Here is a 25682-nt window from a genome sequence, read left to right on the forward strand (position 1 = left end):
AACAGCAAAAGTGTCCAATTTTTTCTACAGGGTTTAGCACCGACCAAATGGACCCTTGATCAAAAAATAACTACTTATGATAAATAATTAAGCTGATTATTATGTATTAAATCGCTTAAAAAACATCAAATTAAGAGATAGCTATCTCTAAAAATTGTAAGAAAGATAGATCTCAAGTTATTCCTAGTTTTAGAATGATTTTTGTTTCATGTATTTAGTCTCTTTAATTGGCCCAATAAGTATCAGTTCGATATTTTAATATCAGTTTAAGACTGTAGTTATTTTTATCATTAATTGAAAACTTTTAGTATTTTGGAAATAGTAAATATTTTTACAACTGTGTTCATTGTTCAAGCAAGTTTGTGTTAATTTATGTATTACTCTAATATTTAAGAATATAAAACAATGCCTCTTGAATAAGTTTTATAAAAAATGAACCATAACTAGGACCAATTTACTTAAAGGAGATTAAGACAAACTCTGTGTACAAAGTAAAAACTTAAATTTAATCTAAAATCTAATATTGTGTGAATTAAGTAATTAATATAAAGTAGGGGTGGGCAACGTTGTTAGTAAGAGGATCAAATAAAAACTCTATTATTTTTTGTTTTTTAAATATTAGTTTTTTAATTTTCTTTAATTTTTTGCAACTGAATTTTCTAATTATTGCAATGAATATTTTTTAAAAGTTTAAGATACATATCTTAAAAAACTTTGTAAAAATTAGATTCTTAGAAGAATAGTTTTTTTTTGCTGTCATAGTTTCCGCTTTCCATAAGTAACCTATTGTTGCTTCCAACTTTGATGTACTATATAAAAAAATATTTTTAGTTTTTTAAATCTGTAAAAAGCATCTTGGAAATTAGTTAAAACTCTATTAAATAAGATTAGAATGTGAAAAATTATTAACCCCCCCCAAATGCCCATTTACCCCCTATGTTTAAGGACCACAACTTTACCTTTGAGGGTAAGAACAGATTGTACTGAAAATTCGTAAACTTGAAAGCCAGTCAGTTTGATTCAATGAGCATATCTGATCTGTAGGTTGTATGTTGTTCACACCTTGCTTTAAGTGTAGATTAACCTCATATCCTCTCAAAGTTTCAGCATCAATTTTTAAAACAAAAGCCTCATTTATTGCCAAAAAAATGTTTTATAAATAACAACTAGTAATTACCTAGCATGATGTAGCACCAATATCAAACTGAAATTACATTATGTTTGATGTCTATTTTAACCATAATTTTAGGCTAAAAATGTATGATTAATGCTTACTATGTTTAGTCTAAAAATACACTTGGTTTTAAACAAGCTTTATAAATAAATAGATTTTGTTTACTATAAACCACTAAAACTTTAATATTTTATTGCTTTTATTTTACAGATTTATTCTTGATATAAAATATTACATTGATATAAAAGATTTATATTGTAAAATGAAAGCAACTAAGTATTCAATTTCTATTGTAAATAAATTACATAAAAGAAATGTTACACTATTTTTTTTCTTTTTACAATCACTTGTAACCATCAGGGTTAACTGGCTAAATCTGTTTTTTTACAATAATAACAAAGTGTCAGTTTTTTTTTTCTCAAGTGCTTTAAAATTTGTGAAAAAATCAGTTTTTCTATATGTAGATTAGTAAATTTTTAACTTAGTACTAAAAAAAAAGTTGATTTTGTAGCCTTATTCATACTTGTTAAAATTTTTAAATTGTCACTATTTATCAGTATAAGTGATTGAAAATTTTTACATTTCTAGAAGAAATTTGAGAATCAGTTTACTTTTTGAATTGTGAATTTATTTCTAAATAAGTTTATGAATTTTGTAGCTCTCTGTGAGCTAGCACTCATTGTGGTTACATGACAGCTCAAGTTCAAATTCTCAAATTCTTAGATGTTATCCAAAAGCCATATCACTAGAATAAATTGAAAAGAAAAACAAATCTTTAAAGACAACAATTAAAAATCTCTACTTATTGATGAAGAGAATAATATTACTTCATACATTTGTTAAAAACAGTTGGTGAAAAGTATTTTGAAAATAAAATCATAAAATATTTTTCGTGAAATAGTTTGAAACTGAAGTAAAGAATAATTTACTAAAAAGTCCTAATATTTTTAGGCTAAGTCACCACATCCAAACTAATAGGCTGTTTGATCTAGTTGTAGACCGAACAAGACACCAACGGACAAGGATTAGTAAAATACCAGTCTCAATCGCAAACTTTTGCGCACAAACCCTGATCTAAGTAGTATCATAGTGTACCACAAAAATTTTTAGTAAAACTTGATTTAAGTTTCCCTTTAATATACAAATCAGTTTATCTTCTTATCTAAAACCATACTTGAGTAATAACCACCTCGTTCTTATATGTTTGTTGAAAAATTATCATATTTTTTTTTCTTTCCAATTTTCAACCTTTTATAAGACATCACCTTATTGACATTTGAAATTTATTTTTAGCATGTTATTATAAATAAAAAATGTCATTTCATCTTTTAACCTCACTTTAATCAGTGTTGACTTTCACTCAGGTTACTCAGGATAACTCAAACTAGTTTGACATTTTTGAAAAACTCTTGCAGACTCAAACTTAAGGCCATAAGGGGGTTCCAACACTTTTTTTTTTACAAAAGTTAACTTTAGCTTCTATAGAAAATATATTATATATATAATTGCTTTAAGTACAAACTACAAGCAAATTTTTATTGAGTTCAAAAAATTTATTTAACTTGTGAGATAATTTATTTTTTATAAAAAAGTTTCTAATACAAAAGTATGAACCACACATTTTTTGGGGTCAGTTTTCTCAGAAATTTAAAAATACATTAAAAAATTTCTCCTCCTTCATATTTCAAGCAATCTTCTTCAAATTTTCAGGAAATGTTCTTTTTGTTATAAGAAAAAAAAATGCATATGAATTTTAATTAGAAAAAAAAAATGCAAAAATTAAAAAATCTTTTTTTTTTCAAAAAATATCATTTTTGCTTAACATTTTTTTAATTACAAAGTTATGTTTTTTGATATTGTATAAATATTAGACTGTGAAAGTTTGAAGAAAATTGCTTAAAAAATGTAGGAGGATATAGATTTCAAATGAAATAGTCTTTTTTTGCTGTTTTACTTTTCCCTTCTCATATGGAACCTATGATGAGGCCCAACTTTGACTCTTTTCATATCTCAAAAAATAATTTAATTTTTTAGTACGGTAAAAAGCAACTTGAAGCTTAGTGAAAACTCTATAAAATAAAATCAACCTGTAAAAAATATGGCTTAACCCCCCCTTCCTATTGCCTTAATTGTTTATATTTTTGCAAAACATTAGCCCTTTTGATATTTTTTCAAATACCAGGCTAGTTTTATTGAATATATTTTTTCTTAAAATTTGTGTATTTATTATTAATAAGTCCTATTGTTGATGTTTTGTTTTTTTAGATATTTAGCTTCATTAACAGTATTTATTCAGTTTTGGTTAGAAAGTATTATTTCCTCATAATTTTATGCTAGCTTGATATAACTCTGGCTAGTTTTATACTGCCAGACTTGCCATTTTTGCTGGCAACCAGTTTAAAAAAGTAGAAAATCAGTGTTTGGAAAACTCTTGAGTAATAACAAAAGTAGTACATGTAGTTATAGTGTAAACAGTTCAGTTTGTTGAGCACTAAACAATCTATCAAAAGGCCATATGATTGAAAGTTTGACTTTTTTTTACAAAAAATTACATTAATTAATGCTTTAAAGCATTAAGTACACACAAAAAGTTGATTTTATAGTAACAATTTAAGATGATTTGTTTTGTGTTAAATTTTACTATACTTCTGTATTAAATACAAAGTATTTAAATAAATATGATTACTAATAACTAAAGAAAACTTAAATTACAATAACTTTTGTTTAAAATTAAAATTTTCTACAGCTTATAAAGTTTATTTTAGGAGCTAAAAATTTACTTCTAACAAAGTTAATGTTTTCAGTATTGGTTTTTTATAATTTGATATTTTAAAACTTAACTAAGCAGACATATTTTATTTAGTAACAAAAATAATTTTTACTTAAAAAAAATGTTTCTGCACAGTTGGCTGGCAAATGGCATTTATCACTTAGTGATTTGAATATTAAGCCAAGAGATTTATTTAGTTGTCTATAGCTGTGCTTACTCTTTTAAAAACTCGGTTTGGTTCTAGTTTGCTTCAAATAAACATAAAATTGTAGCAAATTTTTGCTATTTTGAAGCATAAAAATAAGTTGTAAAAACCTTAAATTTCTATCAAAATAAAGGCTTACAGCAACTGCTAAAAAATACCTTAAAAACTTTTATACAAATATTTTTTTAGGTTTTTTGTTATCTTTGGTTTAGTGTTAATTAAAATGAATAAAATTAAAAAAGCTGCTATTATTTTGAAAATTTAATTGGTGCATTTAGGGAAAAATAGAGTGTTTTTTAGAGTTAAATACCTGATATTTCTAATGTATAAATATATTTATTGTTTTATGTTTTAGCAAATATTGCAAGAATTGTATATACAAATTTCCAAAAAAAAAATCATTTTGAGTATAGCTAATTTTCAAGGTTTATACAAGCAATATTTTGATACCTATTTGCTGTATAAATTTTTGAAAATAAAAAACAAATGTAATTAAAAATTTTTTTTTCACTAACTTACCTTATTTTTCAATTTTGAGTATATAAAAAAGATGGTAAAAAGATGTTTCTATAAAAGCATTGAAGATGTTTTTTTGTAATTATCTGCATGCAATTTTTTTACAAAAACTGAATATTTTTGAGTAGTTTTTACACTGTAAAAGGCAAAAACTGGACAGATTTAAACTTACATAACTTCTTAAATACTTGAAGCAGAAACGAAACAAAACTTTTTTTAAACAAAGAAATCTAGTCTATCTAACTATGTATAACATATAGTTATGTTTTCTATTCGGCAAAAATAATTTTTTATAGTCAGTAGCTGCTTGAGCCTAGTTTCCCACCCACTGTGTGTTGCTTAAAAATTCAAATATATACATTGAAGTTATGTTGGAATCAAAAAATATTTAGATATCTTTGAGAACTAAATGTTTTATACTCTTATGTTTTGAAACCTATAAAAACTATTTTAGAATTTATAAAGTTTACAGTTTAGTGCTAGACATGTGTTTATAAAATTAATTTATCAAAAAACACTCACCAATATTAAAACAAATTGTATAATGGTTTCTTATATTACAAAAGATCCTATTAAGTGCAATCAATATAATAACTTGTAGATACAGTTGTACTAAAACTTAAAATAATTGACATGAATCAATTTTTGAGTACAGTTCAGAAAAGTTGTTTTTACTTAGAGTAAAATAGTATTATTTTAATTAGATAATGTTTTAAACAGATGGCTGATACGCACACAGACTTGCTTTTTGAACTTTTGCACAGTGAAATCATCAATTATGCTGATTCAAACGACAACTCTAACAAGGTTTTTGTTTTTTTTAACTATTTAATTAAGGCCATAGGGGGAGGGGTCCAACATTTTTTTACAAAAAATAACATTGGCTTTTATATGAAAGCTTCAAGTACGAACTACGAACCAGTTTTTATAGAATTCAAAAATGTCATTTGACTTTTGAGATATTTTATTTCTTGTAGAAAATTTCCAAAATAAACATATGGACTGCAAATTTTTTGGAGTCAACTTTCTCAGAAATTTTAAAATTCACTAAAAATTTATCTCCTCCTTCATTTTTTAAGCAATCTTCTTCAAATTTTCAGGAAACGTTCCTTATAATAAAAGGAAAAAAAAACCTTACTTTAGAATTTTAGTAATTTAAAATAATAAAATTTTATCACAAAAAATAAAAAAAAAAATTTTTTTTTCTAAAAAAAAATATATTAATTTTTTTTTTTTTTTCAATTCTAAAATAACGTTTTTTTGTTATTGTATAAAGATTAGACTGTGAAAGTTTGAAGAAGATTGCTTGAAAAATGTAGGAGAAGATAGATTTTAAATGAAATAGTCTTTTTCCGCTGTTTTAGTTTTTCCTTCCTATAGGGAACCTATTATGCAGCCCGACTTTGACTGGTCATATCTCAACAAGTAGTTAGAACGATAAAAACGATAAAAAGCATCTTGAAGCTTAGAAAAAACTCTATAAAATAAGATCAACTTGTTAAAAACATGGTTTACCCCCCCATGGCCTTAATTTTGTTTTGATTTACTTAGCAAATAACAAATAAAATAAAAAATATTAAACCTAAAAAAGTGTTTTTTTTTGTGTTGAATTAGAATTAAATGTAAATTTACTGTACTAAAGGAATAGGGGAAGAGAGGGAGAGAATTTAAGTTATATTAAGAAATAAATAAGATACCAGCTACTTTCTACTGTTAATTGATAAGTTAATTAATTTCAAATAAATTAATAAGTAAATTTAGAATTAAGATAATTCTAAATTTATTTAAAACTTGTATTTCTTTTTGAAAAGTTTTTTTTTCAATTAGAATAATTTCTGCAATAGAATTATTAATTATTGAATGAAAATTAGAATGAAAAAGTTTAGAAAAAATTGCTTACAAACTACAGGAGAAAATGTTATGAAATTGTATTTTTTCATCATTAATTTGGTCTTTCCATGTAAAACCTACCAAATTCTTTAATTTTGTACCCTCATGTTTTAAAGTTTGAGTTTTAAGAAGTATTGAATAACAACTGCTATTTAATTTACAGTTAATAATGGCTAAGATAAGGTCAATTTGTAAAATATATTGCCTAAACCACCTTATGGCATTAGATATGTTTTGTTTTCAAGTTAATTAATGTTTTTAAAACACGAAAAGTACATACTTTTGTAATTTAGAAACTTATTTTGGTACTGTTAAATCTAGTGGAAACTCAGAAATTTACTGAATTCATGAAAAAATTGTTGCCCTAATAGATAAATTTAAATCTTACTTGTATTTAAGATAAAATTAATAAGTATAATTTGTTAAACTGTTGTTGTATTTAGGTTTTGAAAATAAAAACATGGAGTTATTTTTTAAACAAAAGAAGATTACATATACCATTAATAACTTTTGAGATAACTTATTTATGTAAATTAGTAAAGATTATAAGAATGTTTTTTAGATCATATATATTTTTCAAATATTAAGTTTATTTAAGTTGTATCTTTATCACATTTGATAACCTTAAATTTAAAACAAATGTTTCCTGAAGTTTGTGCTTATTACATCTTGTTTTTTTCTTAGTAATTTGCTCTTGTGTTTTTAGGCAAAACAAATAACTTTACAATACCTAAAGCGTTTTGATATGTAACCTACAGATGTAGGTACCTTTAATACTAAACTTAACTTATACTAAATAATGAAACTAATAATACTTAGGCTACTCTATATAAAACTAGGCATGACATGAGTTAACATATTTTATATAAAGAACAATTGTAAACGTTAACAAATATATAAAGAACATCAAATTTAGAAAACACTTTAAATGTGGTTAAAACCTTTACACAAGATTTAATCTAGCAAGAATATACTTTAAGAATGTATAAAACAAAATACGATTTAACTACTTAGAATGTAAATAAGAAATACTTATAAAAATAATACTAATCAAAAAATACTTTATAAAACACAAGAAAACAATATAAATGTCTATTCTTCATTATCATGTTTACTGCAGCAGGCTGTGGCTAGAATCTCCCTGTCTGTCTGTCTGTTGTATCAGCTTATATAAAACATTCTATAACTCAATGTTACATCAGGGTTTCTGGTAAGCACTTTATTTTCTCCTTTTGTCAACTGTATTAAACTTGCATCAGTATGAAACTTGACCTTGCGAGCTTTCTCTTAACGCTTGAATGAACTTTTAGCTCAAAACTTCTAACCAAATCTAAACAGTAATCAAGTGCAACTTGATATCCTGTTACAGATACATTTCTAGATTAATTTTAAAGCTCACAAGTTTCTTAACAGACCCGACAAGTAAAATATTCAAACAAAGTCCAAAGCTTTTTGCTAAACGTGTCATTTAAAAAATAATATCTTTAAATAATATTGTTTTGTGTATTTTTGAAGCTTTCAAAATCTTCACAGTTACTGATCAAATTACATTTATTGCGTTTACTACTTTCATCATATTTTTCACAGATGAAACAAATGACGTTGTTGGAGAAGATGGGCTACCGGATAGGGTACAGCTTGGCCGAGCAACTGACAAAAGACATTGCCAGGTTCAACACCGATCTTGAGATAATGAAGTTTGTTTGCAAGGACCTGTGGACGTCCCTGTATCAGAAGCAAGTGGACAATTTGAAAACCAATCATCAGGTTTGTTTTTATCATTGAAAAACTTTATTAAATAAATGCTTCAGGCATCAATTAAGGGCATAAGGAGGGGGGGGGGTAAATCACCCTTTTCACAATTTAGTTTAATTTTATTTAGTTTTAACTAAGTTACAAGTTGCTTTTTACGAATTTTTAGAGTTCAAGATAATTTTTGAGATATAGCAGGTCAAAGATGGAGACCAAAATAGGTTCCTTAAAACATATTATTTATTTTTTGTAATGATGTAGTTTTTTTTTTTTTTTTTTAATTTTTTCAAAAAATTTTTTAGGACAGAGTTTTCTAAATGTTGCAAGGAACATTTCCTACAAGATTGAGATAGTTATCTCAAAAAACGTAGGAGAAGATAAATTTTTAGTGAAATAGTCTTTTTTTCTTGTTTTAGTTTCCGCCCCCACCCCCCATAAGGAACCTACTGTTGCCTCCGATTTTGACGTGCTATATCTCAAAAATTATTTTGAACTTTTCAAATTTGTTAAAAGCACCCTGTAGCTTGCTTAAAACTCTATAAAATAAGATTGTGAAAAAAATGATTTAACCCCCCTCCCTATGCCCTTAAGTACATACTTTATATTTATGAAACTTAAGTGCTTTTTATAAAGCGTATAAATTTGTGAAAACCTCAAAACAAACGAGTTTGCTGTGATAATTATAATTTACAACTTGAAGCAAGCTAAGCTTAAAATATATTAATTTGTTTAAAGTTATTGAAATAAATTAGCTTGAAATAAATGTCTATAGTTTACTGTCTGTTTTATAAGTTATTTATGATAGTAGTTTTAATGTAATTGGTTTCTAACAAAAGTATGTTGACAACCTTTAAACATATTATCAGGCTTCATTAAAAAAAATAATTTGAATTAGAGCAGGATTTCCTAAAATTAAGCCGTATTTTAGGGACAATAAATATTGAGGGTGTGAAAAAGTAGATTGGTAGTTAATGCCATAGAGGGGGTTAAACATTCATTTACACATTGATTTTATTTTGTACATTTTAATTAAGCTAGCATTTAAATTTATCATTTTGTAAAACAAAATTAGTTTTTGACATATAAGGGTACAAAGTCAGAGAACGTTATAGGTTCCTCATGGAACGACCAATGCAAAAAGGCAAAAAAAGACTATTTCATTATCTTTTTTAATACAGTTTTAAAGCAATCATTCTGAAATTGTCTCAGTTTATCTCTATTTAACAACAAACAATCCTAACATAAAATTTCCCTTTTACTTTTAATAAAAACCATTTAAGGTCATAGGGATAGTCAAAGTTTCCGGTCAAAGTTGGAGGCAACAATAGGTTCCTTATGGGAGGCGCAAACTTAAATGGCAAAAATAGATTATTTCACTAAAAGTCTATCTGCTCTTACGTTTTTTGAGATAACTACCTCAAATTTTGAGGAAATTTTCCTTGATATATTTAGAGAATTCTGTCAAAAGGAATTAAAAAAAAAACAAATAATAAAAATTTTATATAAAAAATTAACAAAAAAAAAAGTTTTTTTTTTAGTTTTTTTGTTATAAAATTTTTATTTTTTAATTTTTAAAAATTTTGTACTGACGAAATTTTTTAAATACTGCAAGAAACATTTCCTGAAAATTTTAGGTTGTTATCTCAAAAAACATAGGAGGAGATAGATTTTTAGTGATTTCTAGTTATTTGCCGTTTTAGTTTGCCCCTCCCATAAGGATCCTATTGTTGTCTCCGACTTTGACCGGCTATATCTCAAAAAATATTTTGAATTTTTAAAATCTGTAAAAAGCATCTTGTAGCTTAGTAAAAACTATATAAAAAAGATCGAAAACCAAAAAAGGGTTAACGACCCCCCCCCATTCCCTTAATCTATCTTAAAATGGTTCGATATAATTTTTTCTTTATAAAGGATCATTTCCTTAAAAAATGAAGGTTAAAGTATATTTTTTGTAAGTATATCAAATTTTTTAGATAAGTATAAATGAAAAGTGTCTTCTTCTTACATTTGTGTTAGAAAATTTTTGGTCTAACTTACTGGGTGCCTGTCTATTCAAATTCAGACAGTTCAAATTCCTGCAATTCAAATTCTTAAAAAAATTGATTGAGCCGCAACTAAAAAAGTAATGTATTTGTGTCAAACATAAGAAAATACATATATAGGTCCTATTATTATCTCCAACACATTTTTTTTAAACATTAAATATTTTTGGGACATTGCTTAAATAAAGTAAAAAAATATAGTTGTTTTTAGTATTTTTGTAATATATTAAAAAGTATTTAAGATTTTACAAAAAAGAAAAAATAGCTTATAGATATTAATAAGGTATACATATGTATTTTTTATTTTTCCATTTTGTATTACTTATTGAGATATAGTCTTTTGAATATTTTTTAGAATTTGAATTGTCGGAATTTAAATTGTCATGTAACCTAACTGACTATATCTAAAAAGTTAGTTATGTTTTATTTTTGTTTTTTAAAGGTATTTTATAGTATATAATTAGTGTCATACAAGGGCCAGTGTTAATTACTGTAAATAATAGACCCCTTTATGGCCACAACTAGTAAGGGGACATTATCTGATAGAATGCGTGGAATTATTTTACATACTAATGCCAAGTAGGTGATTTTAAGAACAAGTTTAGGAATGTCTGGTTTAGAGAAAAATTTGAAAAACTTATAACTTTTTTAGAGTTTTTCTTTGTAGTATATTGTTTCAATTTGGTGAGACAAAAGCTTCAATTTGTATAAGAACTGTGTATATTATAAAATTGCAAGTTTTTAAATTAGAAAAGTTTCAAAGTTTCATTTTAAGTAGTTATAATATTATTAATTTATGTGTTTATATTTGATTAAATTAAAATTTGTTATTTTCTATAATATATACTTAAATTATAATTTATTTAACTTTATTTTAACAATTTTTTTACAACAGGGAGTATATGTACTGCACGACAATGAATTCAAATTTTTCACGCACATATCAGATAATGGCCAGTATTTAGAACATGCACCTAAGGTTAGTTACTGGTAATTTTTATCAATATAATTTTTGGTGTTTTTTATGAACCTAAGGTTAGTTACTTTAATTGTGTTATCATGTTTTATATTTCATTATTGTATTTTTAACCTATATTTGAGTTAGGAAGTCATAAAAATATATATACTTAGACAGTCATTAAAATTAATTTTGATTTTTGTAAAAAAATTTTAGTGTGTTGTTTTGTAAAAGTTATCTATAGATAGTTCATCTGTAATTATACAGGGTTCGTGCGCGTCAGGCTAAGTCAGGCTAAATCAGTTTTTAATGAAAAAAGTTGAAAAACGTCAGGATAAATCAGTTTTTTATTTAAAAATTTGAGAATCTCAGTTTTTATCAGTTCAAATGCTTCAATATTTTTGATTAAAAAAAATTAGAAATCTTTTTAAGATCAAATTGAGATGTCAATTTATTTTTAAATAAAGATTTACTTATTAAAGAAAAAATCAGTCAGTATTTGTAAAAATAAATGCTTAAAATCTTTTGTTGAATTTCTAAAAAATCTTTTAAGAATCTTCATTAATATGTTTTGAGTAGATTATATACGTCATGGTTATGACAAATGATGAAAAAAATACAGTTTAAACATTACAGTTTAGTTCAACAACTTAGCTGTTTGTTTGAATTTGTTTACATCAGCGATGTTTTTTAGAGCTTAGTTGGTTGAACTGTTTTAATTTCTAAATTAAAGGCTTTATACCGAATAATTTTTAGATTAAAACTGTTAGCAGTTTATTCATATATTTTACTAATTGTTTAAAGTTGTTAGAGATATTCTCAAAACTAAAACTTAGTTTTAAGATATAAGTACTAAGTTTTGTGGGAGTATAAATTTTAGGTACAATTCATTTTTCTTTACAAGAACAAAATATTAAGGTTTTTTTTTAAATTTAAAGGTCAGCTTTTTAAATCTGATACAACATCAACAATCACTGTATTTATTTAGAGTTTAAGATTTATAATTATGTATCAATTTTAAGTACTAGTCAAAATACAATAGTAAACAATTTTTACTTATTATAATACTCGTGTTATTTTAGCGTTTCATTTTAAATTTTAATAAAACACTTAATGCTCATCTTTTTTTTTAAATCTTCTGGTTATAATGTTTTTACTTAGTGTATTTAAAATGAACAATTGTGTTTAGTGATATATTTAAAATTTAAAAACTAGAACTTTATTAGATATGACACTTATTTTAAAACTTATCACTGAATTTGTTATGTTAAGGATATAGGAGGGGGGGTCAATCACCTTTTTCACAATTTAGTCTTATTTTAATGAGTTGTAATTAAACTATGAGTTGCTTTTTGCAGATTTTTAAAGCTCAAAATGTTTTTGAGATAAAGCTGGTTGAAGTCAAAGACTAAAATATTACTAATCAAGACCCCCCAATACCTAAAATGACTTTTAAAGGGAATTTTCCTTATTTAGAAAAAATGTCAGGCTAAATTGGTCTCAGTCAGGCTAAATGAAAAAAAATTTCGCGCACGAACCCTGATTATAGTTAAACGAAATTAGAGTTTTTATATAAAACTTACAAATTTTATAAAATCAATGTTATAAACAATTTTTTATGAAAATTTGATGGTTTTAATTGGATATAGTTTAACTTTTTGAAATTTTATTAAACATATATATAAAGTGCAATTCAATTATTGTTTAAGTTTTAAAAATAAATAAGTTAACAAATAAGTTCTAGTATATGTTATGAAAAGTCCATGTAATATAGAATCAAGTTAATACATCTTTTACTAACACCAAAAAGTTTATGAATGTGCGTTAAAAACTTTTTAAACTCTTTTGAACAGTAGTTTATTTTATTAAAGTTAAATTATAGAATTACAGGTTAAGTTCTGACTTTCAGTATTTTTTATATTTATTTTATGTTATCATTTTTTATGTTACCATTCGAAGTTTTTGGAGGTTTGAAAATGTTATTTAAAAGAGAATTATATATTTGAATATTGTTTTGAGTGTTAAAATTTAAGTAAAGATGTGGTAGTTTATGAGATAAATTTATATTTGATTTTAAACCTTTTTTTAGCTCAATTTTCATCTATGAATACCTAACTTAAATAGAACATAAAGAGTTTTTTTTTAAGTTTATTAATTTTGTTGTTTAGATTAGGTAAGTAATTAATTTTTTGTATACAAAACTAAGTAACACCTAAAAAAACTTGAATAATTGGAATTTTTTTTAATGAACAATATACTTAAAAGACAGTAAACTCTCACTAAGATTTCAATAAGCAAATTTTTGTATTTGGTGTAGTACACTCACATTGAACTAAAGTTAAGATAATAAGTTAGTTTGTCTGATAAACATATTGTTTTATTTTCGTATGTCAAATTTATATTTTTACACAAAAAAATAAATGTTATTATTTCTTTATTACAATATCTGAACAACTGTATGTATTTTTTTAGATTAAAATCTGAAAACAACCTAGAATGCTGTCAATTTATATTAACAAAATTTACTGGTTATTTATGTTTTATAAATTTACAACATTTATACTTGTCCGCGAGGTCATATATATTTTTTAAAAGTTAATTTGAAATTTAAATAGTTTTAGATTATATTTATATATATATATAGAACTAAAACACACAAAATAAACTTTTGCTTGGGACAGCTGTTTCTGCGTTTAATACGCGTCTTCAGCCAAGTTTTATTCAATGAAAAACAAACTTGTAAGTACAGCAATAAATTTATACAAAATTAGGTATTACGTAATAATAGAATAGATAGTTAATTTTTGACAAAATTATTAACAGAGTTTTTAGATAAATTGTTTTCGATAATGTATGCAGCCAGTTTGTAATTCGTTTCTTTTGTTTAGAGAGTCAGATTTTTTAACTTTTAAAATTTCGATTTTTTCCGCATTGCACAATTTACACTCGTTTTTTAAATTATACTTATTTTTCGTTCTTGTTAATATTTCCCACTGAATTTTAAAATTGACCTTGTAATTTTTTAGTTTCCAAATGTACTGCGATAATGTTGTCGTATTTTTATGTTTTTCGTGTTTGAAGCTGTACTTGTGCTTTGTGTAGCGATTCTTGAACGATAGTCCAGTCGAGCCGACATAAATCTTAGTCTGATTTTCAGTTATGACTGTCGCTTTATATATAACATTTTCCATTAGGCAACTTCCATTTACCGGGCATTCTTGTTTTTTGCAGTCACACATTCGCCTCTCTTTGTCCTGCGTGTCTAACATCTTTCGATTGTGTGCCATTATAAGTTGTTTCATGTTTGGCATGCAGGGTTAGGACACTTTTAGTGTTTTCCTGTTAAAAAACTTTACAATATGGATGGTCTTCAGTAAAGTTTTTGTCCACAATCTCTAGGAAGCGCTTCCCAACCCGTGTTGCCAAACTTTTGCAGAATGGAGCATTGAAATATAAAATATTTCTTCTCCTTCTTTTCTTGTTCTTACCCTTCTCGCTTTTGTGGCTATAGGCTAACTTGTGATCGTACCCACTTTCTCTTATAGCTTCCTGGTATTGCTGGGTTGTTTCCTTAAAAATGCTTTGACTGCTAGAAATCTTCTGGAGGCGGTTATTCACTGCGACCGGTATATGTTTTAAAACATGCTCTGGGTGGTTTGACTTGCTATTCACATAAACCGTATGCGCATTTGGTTTTCTATACGGCTTATGGCTTTCATTTTGAAGATCTAAAGTTACATCTAAGAAGTCTGTTACAAACAGATTGGCTTCGATAGTGACATCAAAACCAATGTTCTTAAAGACTTTTCTTAGATGTTTGACTTTTCTCTCCATATCTGGTCCCGGTAGAATGTCCACCACTGCTAAACCATCGTCACGGTATATACCAAAGTTACCATCTCTAACGATTTTTTCCTTCTTTAATATATCTAAAATATATAGGCCAACCAGTTCGCAAATTTCTGCGCCATGAGAGCTTCCCATTGGTACATCAAAGCTGTTCTTGTTATGCTTTTTCGACCATGGTTCACCCTCGTGGAACAGTACTGATTTGCAGCAATGTCTGATTAGCTCTTTTTCATTCTCCGTGATTTTAGTTAGGCCTGCAGCAAATTTGAAGGAGTTTTCTAAAATTGTTGCTGAGATGGCTGGATAAAAGCTCACTATATCAAATTTGATAAACCTTGAAGTTGATTTATTGCTTAAGCTATTGAACCACTTCAATACCTCATAAGTGTTTTTCCATTGTATTAAATTACTTTTTGATCTTATAAGATTGTTGATTTTATCTAAATTTGTTTTTGCAGGTTTGTCAATAAAAGTTTTTGCCGGATTAATTATTCTACAACTTAGTTTATTAATATATATAAGTAATATATATATATATTTTATAATATATATATATAATTTTTGGAGATCATGTTCTTATCTATATTTTATTGTCCACTAATGCAGTAATGGTTATAATATAACTTGTACCTTCAACATTGTTTTCGTGTTTATAATACCTTATGATGTATTTTGTTTGTAGTTAAATATTAATATTTTAATGGAATCTCATAGATTTTTTAAAGACACTAACAGTTTATTTTTATATAATTGTAATATACCTACAACCTTTTTATCAAAATTTATTGAATTAATATACAATTACACTTTTAGAGTTTACATTATGTTTTTTTACAGCGTTAAAAATTTACTCAATTTTTTCTATAATCGAAAATTGTTTACAGTTCTACCTAAAACTGTTATGCTAGCTCTAAATTAAGTTGACACGCATGTAAAATAAGCATATTTATAAAATTTAAATAAACACATCTTTATTCTGTTTGTAAGCAAAACTATACGGTATTAATTAATCGGTTAACTTGTAGTTTAACATAGTGAATTTTTTAACACGTTCTAAAAAGTTAGTTGTTAAAACATTTTCTAATGTAACACAAAATTTTAAATATCTTTTTGAGAATTTTAGTTCTTGAATTTTAATTTACCAATTTTTCCAACAGTTTCTAGCAATACCATCGGGATTAGTGAGAGGCGTCTTGGCAAATTTAGGAGTTAACAGTTTGGTACATGCAGAAACAACTCAATTTCCTAAAGTTACCTTTCAAATAATGATACAACCACAAAACTGATTCTATATAATAAATATGATATATTAAGTGCAATTTCTTTAAACTTAAACATTTAAAGTTAATTATAAAATACAATTTTATCGTCGTTACTATAAGGTTAAGAGAATGGCAATTTAGAAAAAGTTTCTAATGTTTTTTTTTCAGTTTAAAAAATAAGTATGTTTCACATTGAATTTTATAGTCTAAAATAGTTTTAAAAACTAAAATAAATTTAAGATTGTTATGAATACTTTCATTAAACCAGTATTCTACTATATTTGAGTTAATTATACTATGATAACGTATTTTATAAAGTAACTTGTCAGTTACATACCATGTTTTACTAATTTTGAGAGCATGTAATTTTAAGTTTTTTAATGGAAAATATTTGCTTATAAACAAATTTATAATAAGGTTACATTTTTATGAAAACTTGTTTAATAGCTTTTTAATTTTTTACACCAAACTTTAAAGAAAAATATATTATTTCATCACTAGTGGTCAATAGAGAGTTTTTTAAACAACATTTTTTTAGAATAACAAGTTTTACTTATATTTTTAATAAAAGTTCTAAAAGTTTAAACTGACTGTTTGGCTTTAAAATTTTTAGTTAATAAATAGTGATACTTTCAATTTATCTTAAAAGTGTACAATTTTAATTTTTAAGCACTAATGTTTAGTTTAGAGCTTTGGATTTTTTTGTTGTAGAGTTTATTAAAATTTTGTACAACTTTATATGTTTTATTGATAAATGTATTTTATTCCTAATTTTATTAATAACACTTTTATTCTAAGCTTATCCGTTAATAGACCTTTTAAAGTTTTGACTTTTGTATAATGTAAAAAAGTTTTCATTTTTCAACTTAGGATTAAGTTATTATTTATGATTTTTTTGGTATAAAACCTTATAATTCATGACTTAGTTTTTTCTCTAAACTTGTTGTAAATCTTCATTTGAATGATAAATCGTTTTATTATTAATTATTCCTTATTTTTATGTATAATTTAACTTTTATGTTTCTTAACGAGATGTTAAAAGCGACTCACAGTTTAATCTAAGAAGTATTTCTTTTATACAGATTAAAAAATAAACTCTATTTAAAATAAAGCGTTTAGAAATATTCACTTAAGCATAAGCTCGTTAAAAAACTCATTTTATTGAACTAAACACTTGTTGAAAAAATTTTAAAGAAAAAATATCATATTTTCCAGTAATGTTAATTTTTTTTACTGAATTTTTGCCGTATTTTAGTACTTGTAACAACACGAATATTTTTACATGTACATCAAAAAAAGTTTGAGACATTTATACACATACGAGATCACGTACACAGTAGATAATTGCCGATTAAGTCTGCATTATAATCTTTAAATAGATTGTAAAAAAAATCCCATCGCAAAATATCATGTACCGTAAACACCAATTAACTTTGACCGTTGAGTCATTCATTAAGTTGCTGCTCTCTTTGCGTGGGTTGGTAAAAGTTTATTGAAAAGTTTTTTTTATTTTGGTTTGACTTAGTTTTAGAAGCTTCTTATTAAGTTTATTTTGAAAAATTATTTATATATTTTTTTATACAGTGTTATGTTTGTTGCAACGTAATATATTTTTATTTTCGAATAACAAGTTTTTAAGTAGTTGTCAAAAGGCTATTAATTATATGACTAAATATTTTCTTTTAATTATTTTATTATTATTAACAAGCTGAGTTATTCAAGTTTTATTTTGAAGTTATTAATTGTTATAAAAATTCTTAACCTTTTTATCATTTATTCAGGAACAAGCTAGAGGGTTGCCAAGAAACATGGAATGTGACAATTAAGGCTAAAAAACCTGGAATTTGAGAAATATTGAAAAAATAAAACCTGGAATTTTTGACATGTTTATTGGTTTTTTGATTTGATTCATATAAATAAAATATTTTTGTTCTTATCAATTTTTTTTCTTTAAAAGCACATTTTAAATGGCTTAGTGTATCATTTCAATGTCTTCATACTATTTAACACAGTTTGTTACCTTAAACTTAACTTTAAACTAAATATACACTCAAAAATTCGTACTTTTAAAAACCTGGAAAAAACTTGCCAAAAACATTTGGTAACCCTGAAGCTATAAAGGGCTGCACTAAGTCAAAACTAAAGGTTAATACTAGCTATGAAATTTAAACACTTAAATTAGTTGTTGTCCTTTTTTTGAGACTTATTTGTGCCTCAATAAAAACTTTTATAAAGCTTAACTTGTGAAAAAAAACAGTCTATATATTGTTTTACTCATTATACAAAAGTTTTGTCAACAACTCGCGTTTTCAAACATTTCGACAGTACAGCTGAAAAATCTGTTTGTAGAAAAATTAATAAGTTAAGTGTATTTTGTTTAAGTCTTAGAAAAACATTTATCTAAAAAATATATACATACAATAAAAAAAAGAGACAGGTAAAATTAAATTTACTAGAGCTTCGTTTTCAATAACTACTGCCTTGCAAATATATTGAATATAATATTTATGACTAAACTTGTTGCTTTATGCAGATTCTTATTTTGTAGAAGCTAGTATTTTTAATAATTTGTTTTTGCAAGTTCGTAAAACTTATAGTTTAAATCAATTTTCAAGCAAGTATACATCAATATTTAGCCGATAAAAAGTATGAACTAAAAGCATAAGATATAATAAATTTTTTTAATTATTATATAAAATGTGTTTTAATTTTTATTCTTCATATTTTCTTCTATGTTGTTTTACTACATACATTTGAAAGTAAGACAACACAGCTTATATAAGAAAAAAATTTATAGATCTATTTCAAAAAAGATTATAAATTAGTATTATGGCATGTAAACTTTAAAATTTAATCTTTATCTACATTAATAACTTTAATATATAACTCTAACACAGACAGAATATTTAGTAATCGTTTATAACTAATAAAGTCTTTTAAGGAGCAATATGATTAAGTTGGTATTTTTCTTAACTTTAACTGTCATATTCAACTATTCAATTGCTGACAAAACAACAACAGCTTCTCCAAGTATATCAGGTAATTTATTTATATGTTCTTGTTTTTTACAAGTTTGAAATGCAATCAGTTAAAAGTTAAAATGTTGTTTGTTATAAAATTATTTTTTTTCAAACACTATTTGGTAAAAATATTTTAGTTTTTTTTTTTACCAAAGAAAATTATATTGTTAACTTTTAGCCATTTACTTAGAGTGCTGAAACTTTTGTTAAAGTTAAGGAAAACAGTTCCTGAAAACTTTAACCAAAATCACATATGATTAATCAAGCTATAGAAGTTTAATTAATGTTAGATTTAAAACATCTTAGAGCTGTTAAAATTTGACTGTAAATATTAGATAAAAAAAAGAAGTTTTGCACTGTTTACTAGTCAAAATTAGTTTTATTTAAAGTAGTTAGAATAGCACTCTTAAAGTGTTCTATTTGAAATTACTAATTTTAAAACGTTTTATATGCTTGTTTTACAGGTATAGATACATGTGATGCCATCACAAAGAAATTTGGAAAACTGCCGTTAGACGTCGGACATCCTAAAATTGTAAGCAAGTTTTTACAAATTTAAAACTATTACTTTACAGTTGTTTGTATTCGTATAAAACACCGTATATCTTACCATAAACACCATAAACATTTTTTAAGAACAAACAACAAACTTTTAAATATTACAAATATTTTATGAAAGCTTAAATAAACATTTTTTATTGAACTAGTCTTGTAAGAAAAAGAACTTACACTTTAATGTTGTTAAAATGTATATTATGTTGTTTAATTTAAAATTTCATTGCTAGTATTTTTTATTACTTTAAAATTTAAAGTAAATCTTTTAAAAAAAACTTTAACTAACAAATTCTATCAATGAAAAATTGATAAATCCTGGACACGACATTAAACTGTTCTGGTGTACGACTCAATATCTAAAAAGTTTTCTAGTACACTACGTCCTTGGACCAAACTTTTTTTTTGTCGGTTAATAAACAATACTAAGTACTTTAGGTAAATGTGATAATAAAAGCAAAAAAAAAATGAGACAGTGAAGTTTTAAGCTAAAAATACCGATGGATTTTTTTTTATGGGATTAAAGTTGTAAGTATAAAAACCTAGCTTGCGTTTTGTATAGATATTAAGTTTAATTTTTCCTCGTAAATACATTAGAAAAACGACAATTTTTTTTGGGATAAAATAAATACATATTAGGTGATTTAAACTCTTCTTTACTTTGTTAAGAAACTAAAGTTTTTAATTTTGTCATATACAAATTGTTGTTAAATAAAAGTTTTTTTTATCCATTTTTTCAGCCTTTTGTTTTGTTAAAAAAATACTAAAACAACAACTCGCAGACCCAAAAATCAAATAAAGATTTGGTATAATACCACCATATAAACTTTTAATGTTTCAAGAAACAGAAATTCGATTTTAAATCACTTCAGGGTTACTGCTAAAAATTGCTATAAAATTAACATTTAATTAATTTTTAAACAGAAATGCGACTGTGAGTCGCTTCAGGGTTACTGTTACAGAGACCTGAAACCTGTTTGTGGAAATGACGGAAAAGTTTACCCCAACTTTTGCACCCTCTGCTATTTAAAAAACATAAGAGGGTAAATGCCTAGTTTATAAAACTTTAATTTTAACAATAAGTACAACATTTTATACAAAATCTGTAGATAGTTGCAGAGTAAATTCTCGAGTAAAAACTTTATTGATAAGAATGTTAAAAATTAAATATAATGTTAATTAAGTTATATGATTTTTTTGAATATTTTTTACTTATTAAAATTAGTTTTCGTTTTCAAATAGTTTTGATTTAATAGATTTCGGTACTTAATTTTTTTTTTATCACCAGTCCCTAAAATTTTTTTAAAAGTTAGTTAGAACGTTAATTAAGTAGTTTAAATATCTAGACTTATAGGATTTGTTTTTACTTTTAGTACAAAATAGCTGAAAAATAATGCTTAGTTTTTTTATACTTTTAGGTATAAAAAACTTGAAAAATTTGTGTTGGCTCTAGCTCAAAAAATCTTTTTGATAAATAACTTGTATTTTTTGACAAACAAAAAGTTTTATTACAATACAGTTATTATGATTAAATTTTTTTCAAGTAAATCCAGACGTTTATATAATCTAATATCAAGCTATAGTTTTGTTGCAAAACATCATTTATGTGTATACAATAACAGGTTGAAAAATTTGAAATACGCCAGCGAAGCCAAAGTTGACAAAAAGACTGGAACTCTACCCGTTTGTACAAAAGCTTAACTGTCAGAAAAATTTAAGTATATATTTGCATTTTGACTATAAAAAATCTTAACTTATGATACCAAATAAAACTTTTTACAAAACTATTTTTTAATAAGCAAATGTATCTGAAGTTATTCGAAATGTATTATATTTGAGTTCTAATTTTGCAGTGTTGTTTGTCGGTTTAAAAGTTAAAACTTTTTTGTGTTTAGTTATGTATTATAAATCAACTTATATTTCATTAACTATTGAGATATTAGCAAAGAAAATACTGCTGTTAGTTTTTGTATAAAATATAGCTTATAAATTGATCTAAACGTTAATATTTTATAATAGCTTTTAAATTGTATTAGATATAAATAACAAAACAGCTACTTGGGAGTCACCGTTTTATAAGTTTATCTTTATAAAGGTCACCACTTCCGTTTTAATATAATAAATAAAAACAACAGCTTATTTAGCCAAAAATTAAAGTTTTTTCTTTTTCGTTTATTGAAAATTTTCAATATGGTTTTAACCTTAAGTTAATGATATTATTTTTGTAGTTATTGTTTTATTATTCCTTAATTGTTTTACTTATCTTATGTTAAAATGTAAGAGTTGTTTGTCATTAAAACATCAGTAACTAATATAAAAACTTTTAGATTTTCAAGTAGCTTATGACAAAGTAAAATTAACCTAAATATATGCTAATTACAACAGTTGATCTATAAATTTAAGTTAGTTGAAAGAATTTAAACTTAGTTTTAGAAATTAAAACAAACATAATTCTGATAACTCAAAAATTGTTAATGATACCGATAAAAAAAAACTAAGACTAAAAGTAATTTAGTCACGTACAATATAAAAGTTAAGTTAGTGACATAGGTTTAGTTGAAAAATAGTAATTTTACATATTTAAGTAAAATAAAAATTGAAAAGACAGTACGGTTTCTTAACATTAAGACTTATTTTATGTTTTAACTAAGTATAACCTTATCGTATCAATATACCAGTTATTTAAATTAATTGACAACAACTTTAAAAGCATATCTTACTATAGTTTATTTCACGTTTAAATGTTAAAATATTTACATTTGTTTTTAGTTATTTACCATGTTTTAAAGAAAATGTCAGTTAGCTTACACTTAAAAGTAAGCAAGAAAGACAAAGAAGTTAGCGAGCAGCATGACTATTTTCAAATTATGAGTGCTGGCATTGCTTTCTGCTGTTTCTGCTGCTTTTCCTGGTTTTGTTGGATCTTCTTTTTTTTCTGAATAGGTAATTTTTTCCGACTTCAACTCGTAGAATACTTTTGAGTCTTCAACCACTGTTGCTCTGTGATGAATAAAAATTTAATGAGCTTTATTAATAGTTGTTTGTTTGTAACAAATCGTTTACTTACACTTTTGAATAACTATTTGTTAAGTACTCTAGTTTAATGAACTAAAAGAAAATAATGTTATTTATTTGTAGTTTTTAAAAGTAGTAACAAAAGCTTAATATTTATACGTTACTTTGATTTGATACAGTTAAATAATTGCGAAAACATGTTTGTTGCTGAAACTTTGAAGACTATAACCCACATTATAAATAGCTAGCTTTGTTATCATTTAATATTTAAGCAATTAAAAACTAAAAATCAAAAGCAATAAACTTCAATATCTTAAACGCTAAAACTAAACCGTTAAACTAAAAAATAAAAAAAAAGAAACTTATTTACAAGCAAATTAAAAAAATATTAACATCAAAACATCAAACCTGAATTCAATACCACTGCTAAACTTAACAGCTTTACTTTTTTGTTTTATAAAGGTTTTACACATAACACAAAACAAGGTTACAGTTAAAAAAACTGTTTCTTTTAATTGTAACAACTAAAAAACAAGAAATTAACAATAAAAAACTTCAAACCTAAATTCGATTTCTCCAAGGTCTTTATCTGCGGTCCACTCCAAAGCCATCGACTCCTTTTTCGTCGTTTCGTCACTGTGCACCGCTGCGTCGTTCGCCTTCTGACAGGTTGCACCCTTCAAACCGTCCGGTGCATTTCCCCACTCGCCCACCTGTGCCGTTGTTCCCGCTACCGCGTACAACAGGATCTTCGTGAAGGTTTTACCTTCGGTGGCTTCGACTATGACTGTGGAAATCAGTTTGTGTGAGTGTGGTGTAAATATTAAAGTTGTTCTTTCAAAACTTTGTAGGAATTGTTTATCAAAACGTTTACAAATAACACCCTGTCATATGATAACAAACAAGCGTTTAAAAATATAAAAGACTTTATGTCTAAACAACTACCTAATTTCTTAAATCAAAGTGTGCTCTTGTAGTGTAAATGTAGAAATAAAATATTGTTTTAAGGATTTGCAAAGTTTTTATAAGGTGTGCGCAAAAGTGTGTACAGAAGCTGGTTTGATGTGAACAAATAAATATTGACAACTAGTAGAACTTTTTCTAAAAACTAGTTGTTCCTAATCTTTTATTCATTAGCTGTTTATTAAATAGATCCTTACAAGTTTTTGTTAGTTTCAAATCAACAGTCAGATTAAACAATGGTTGATTATGTTTTTATACAAACAAAAGATTACTTGCTTATCTAATGTGCACATACTTTTTTCATTAGTTATCTAAAAATTTTTGAGAACTTTGGCTTTAACTATTAATATACAGTAGTTTATCTACAACGCAAGTAGAGTCTTGAATGACATGTACAAGTGCTAAAAATTTTGAATCTCATTTATTAATATTTACTGCAAATACAAACCTTTAACAGCATTTTTTGCTGTGTATGTTTTCACTGTCAACTTTAGTTGGAAAGGACTTTTATCAGTAGTTGGATTTTGGGTTCCCAGCTTCAGATTTTTTTCCACACATTCATCACGGTTATTTTGTGCTGTTGTGTACAGCGCTTGGAGCAGTAAGGCGCTGACTACTAGGAAAAACAAACTTGCTTTATTTCTTGTCATGATAGAACTTCTTTTTACACTGACAATACTTACTTATAAAATAGTAAAAGTAGTATGTAACTAAACAACTTCTAAAAATACTTAAACTGATATAATGACGTAACAATAGATTTGTACAAAATTATAAACTTTGTTTCAAACAATTTATTAACCCCTGAAACTTTATGCTCTTAAATAATATAATGTTAAACATAATTAAACATTGATTTAGAGATATTTTAAATGCTTTCTTGCTATTTAAAAGTAAACAAAGGCTCGTCAAGTATAAATCTTCGGCCCGGATAACTTTTACTGTGTTGGAAGCTTGTAAAAGCCAATTTAACTTTGTTGAAATAATTTCATGATTTTATTGTAGTCTAAACAGCCTAAAGCTTTTAAAACTTTCTAAACAAAATTTGTATTTCTATATTTTGCATTTGTGTTTATTTTAATGGTTAAGCTACAAGTAGCAAAAACAAAAAAAAAGCTACTGTAAGTTATAGACGACTTTTTAAATAATAAAGACTTTTTATTAAGCACTAAAAAAGCTAAACTTCTACAAATTTAACTTAAATAACTTTATGCTTTGAGCATAATTTAAAATCTTAAACTTTTGGTATTTAACTTTGCTTTTTTTGCAAAAAGGTGTTGTATAATTTTTAATTATTTAGGGAATGCATTTACTAAGCTTTGCTATTTGTCTAAAATCAAATAGCTTAATAGTAATATTCTTTGAACAAAAAAGTTTAGCTTTTTATTAGTTCAAATTTTTACATACATTTTACATAAAACTTAACTACTTATTTAAGTTCATCTCCTATGTTAAAATTCTCACAGCTAAATCTCAAGTACACACTTTAAACAAAAAACTTTAGTTTTAAAATTGAAATCAAACGATAGCTAAAATTGTATCTTACTAAAACTAACCTTTTTTTTATTAGTCCTCATGTAAATAGAAATAATTTATGTTGTTCTTTACAGCTTTACCTTTGAATAGAAAAAGCATACACATTTTGTTTAGTTATGCAATTCTTTTTTGTCATATTTTTAGTGTTGCACTACAAATGATAATTTTCATCAAAATA

The 25682-nt window shown here is 25.3% G+C and overlaps 2 protein-coding genes across 2 annotated transcripts; both read left to right on the forward strand.

The window, feature by feature from the left end:
• Positions 1–333: 333 nt before the first annotated feature.
• On the forward strand, positions 334–16749 carry LOC145840447 (trafficking protein particle complex subunit 6b-like). The gene is made up of 5 exons (XM_082947710.1): positions 334–358; positions 5386–5472; positions 8143–8322; positions 11245–11328; positions 16314–16749. Exons 2-5 carry the CDS (start codon positions 5386–5388, stop codon positions 16440–16442), a joined length of 480 nt encoding a protein of 159 aa, XP_082803836.1. The 5' UTR covers positions 334–358; the 3' UTR covers positions 16443–16749.
• Positions 16750–19322: 2573 nt separating this feature from the next.
• On the forward strand, positions 19323–21835 carry LOC145841012 (uncharacterized). The gene is made up of 4 exons (XM_082948371.1): positions 19323–19457; positions 19903–19973; positions 20915–21033; positions 21613–21835. Exons 1-4 carry the CDS (start codon positions 19367–19369, stop codon positions 21689–21691), a joined length of 360 nt encoding a protein of 119 aa, XP_082804497.1. The 5' UTR covers positions 19323–19366; the 3' UTR covers positions 21692–21835.
• The last annotated feature ends 3847 nt before the right edge of the window (positions 21836–25682 follow it).

This window comes from Thalia democratica, chromosome 7 (assembly GCF_965202585.1).
Source record: "Thalia democratica chromosome 7, ktThaDemo2.hap1.1, whole genome shotgun sequence".
In the NCBI taxonomy this organism is placed as follows: domain Eukaryota; kingdom Metazoa; phylum Chordata; class Thaliacea; order Salpida; family Salpidae; genus Thalia; species Thalia democratica.

Excerpts from the sequence above, each read along its gene's own strand:
- LOC145840447 (XM_082947710.1), top strand. The coding sequence starts at position 5,386 with ATGGCTGATACGCACACAGACTTGCTTTTTGAACTTTTGCACAGTGAA. Across the intron at positions 5,473-8,142 it reads CAAACGACAACTCTAACAAG|ATGAAACAAATGACGTTGTT; the intron begins GTTTTTGTTTTT and ends TATTTTTCACAG. Across the intron at positions 8,323-11,244 it reads ATTTGAAAACCAATCATCAG|GGAGTATATGTACTGCACGA; the intron begins GTTTGTTTTTAT and ends TTTTTACAACAG.
- LOC145841012 (XM_082948371.1), top strand. The coding sequence starts at position 19,367 with ATGATTAAGTTGGTATTTTTCTTAACTTTAACTGTCATATTCAACTAT. Across the intron at positions 19,458-19,902 it reads AGCTTCTCCAAGTATATCAG|GTATAGATACATGTGATGCC; the intron begins GTAATTTATTTA and ends CTTGTTTTACAG. Across the intron at positions 19,974-20,914 it reads ACGTCGGACATCCTAAAATT|AAATGCGACTGTGAGTCGCT; the intron begins GTAAGCAAGTTT and ends ATTTTTAAACAG.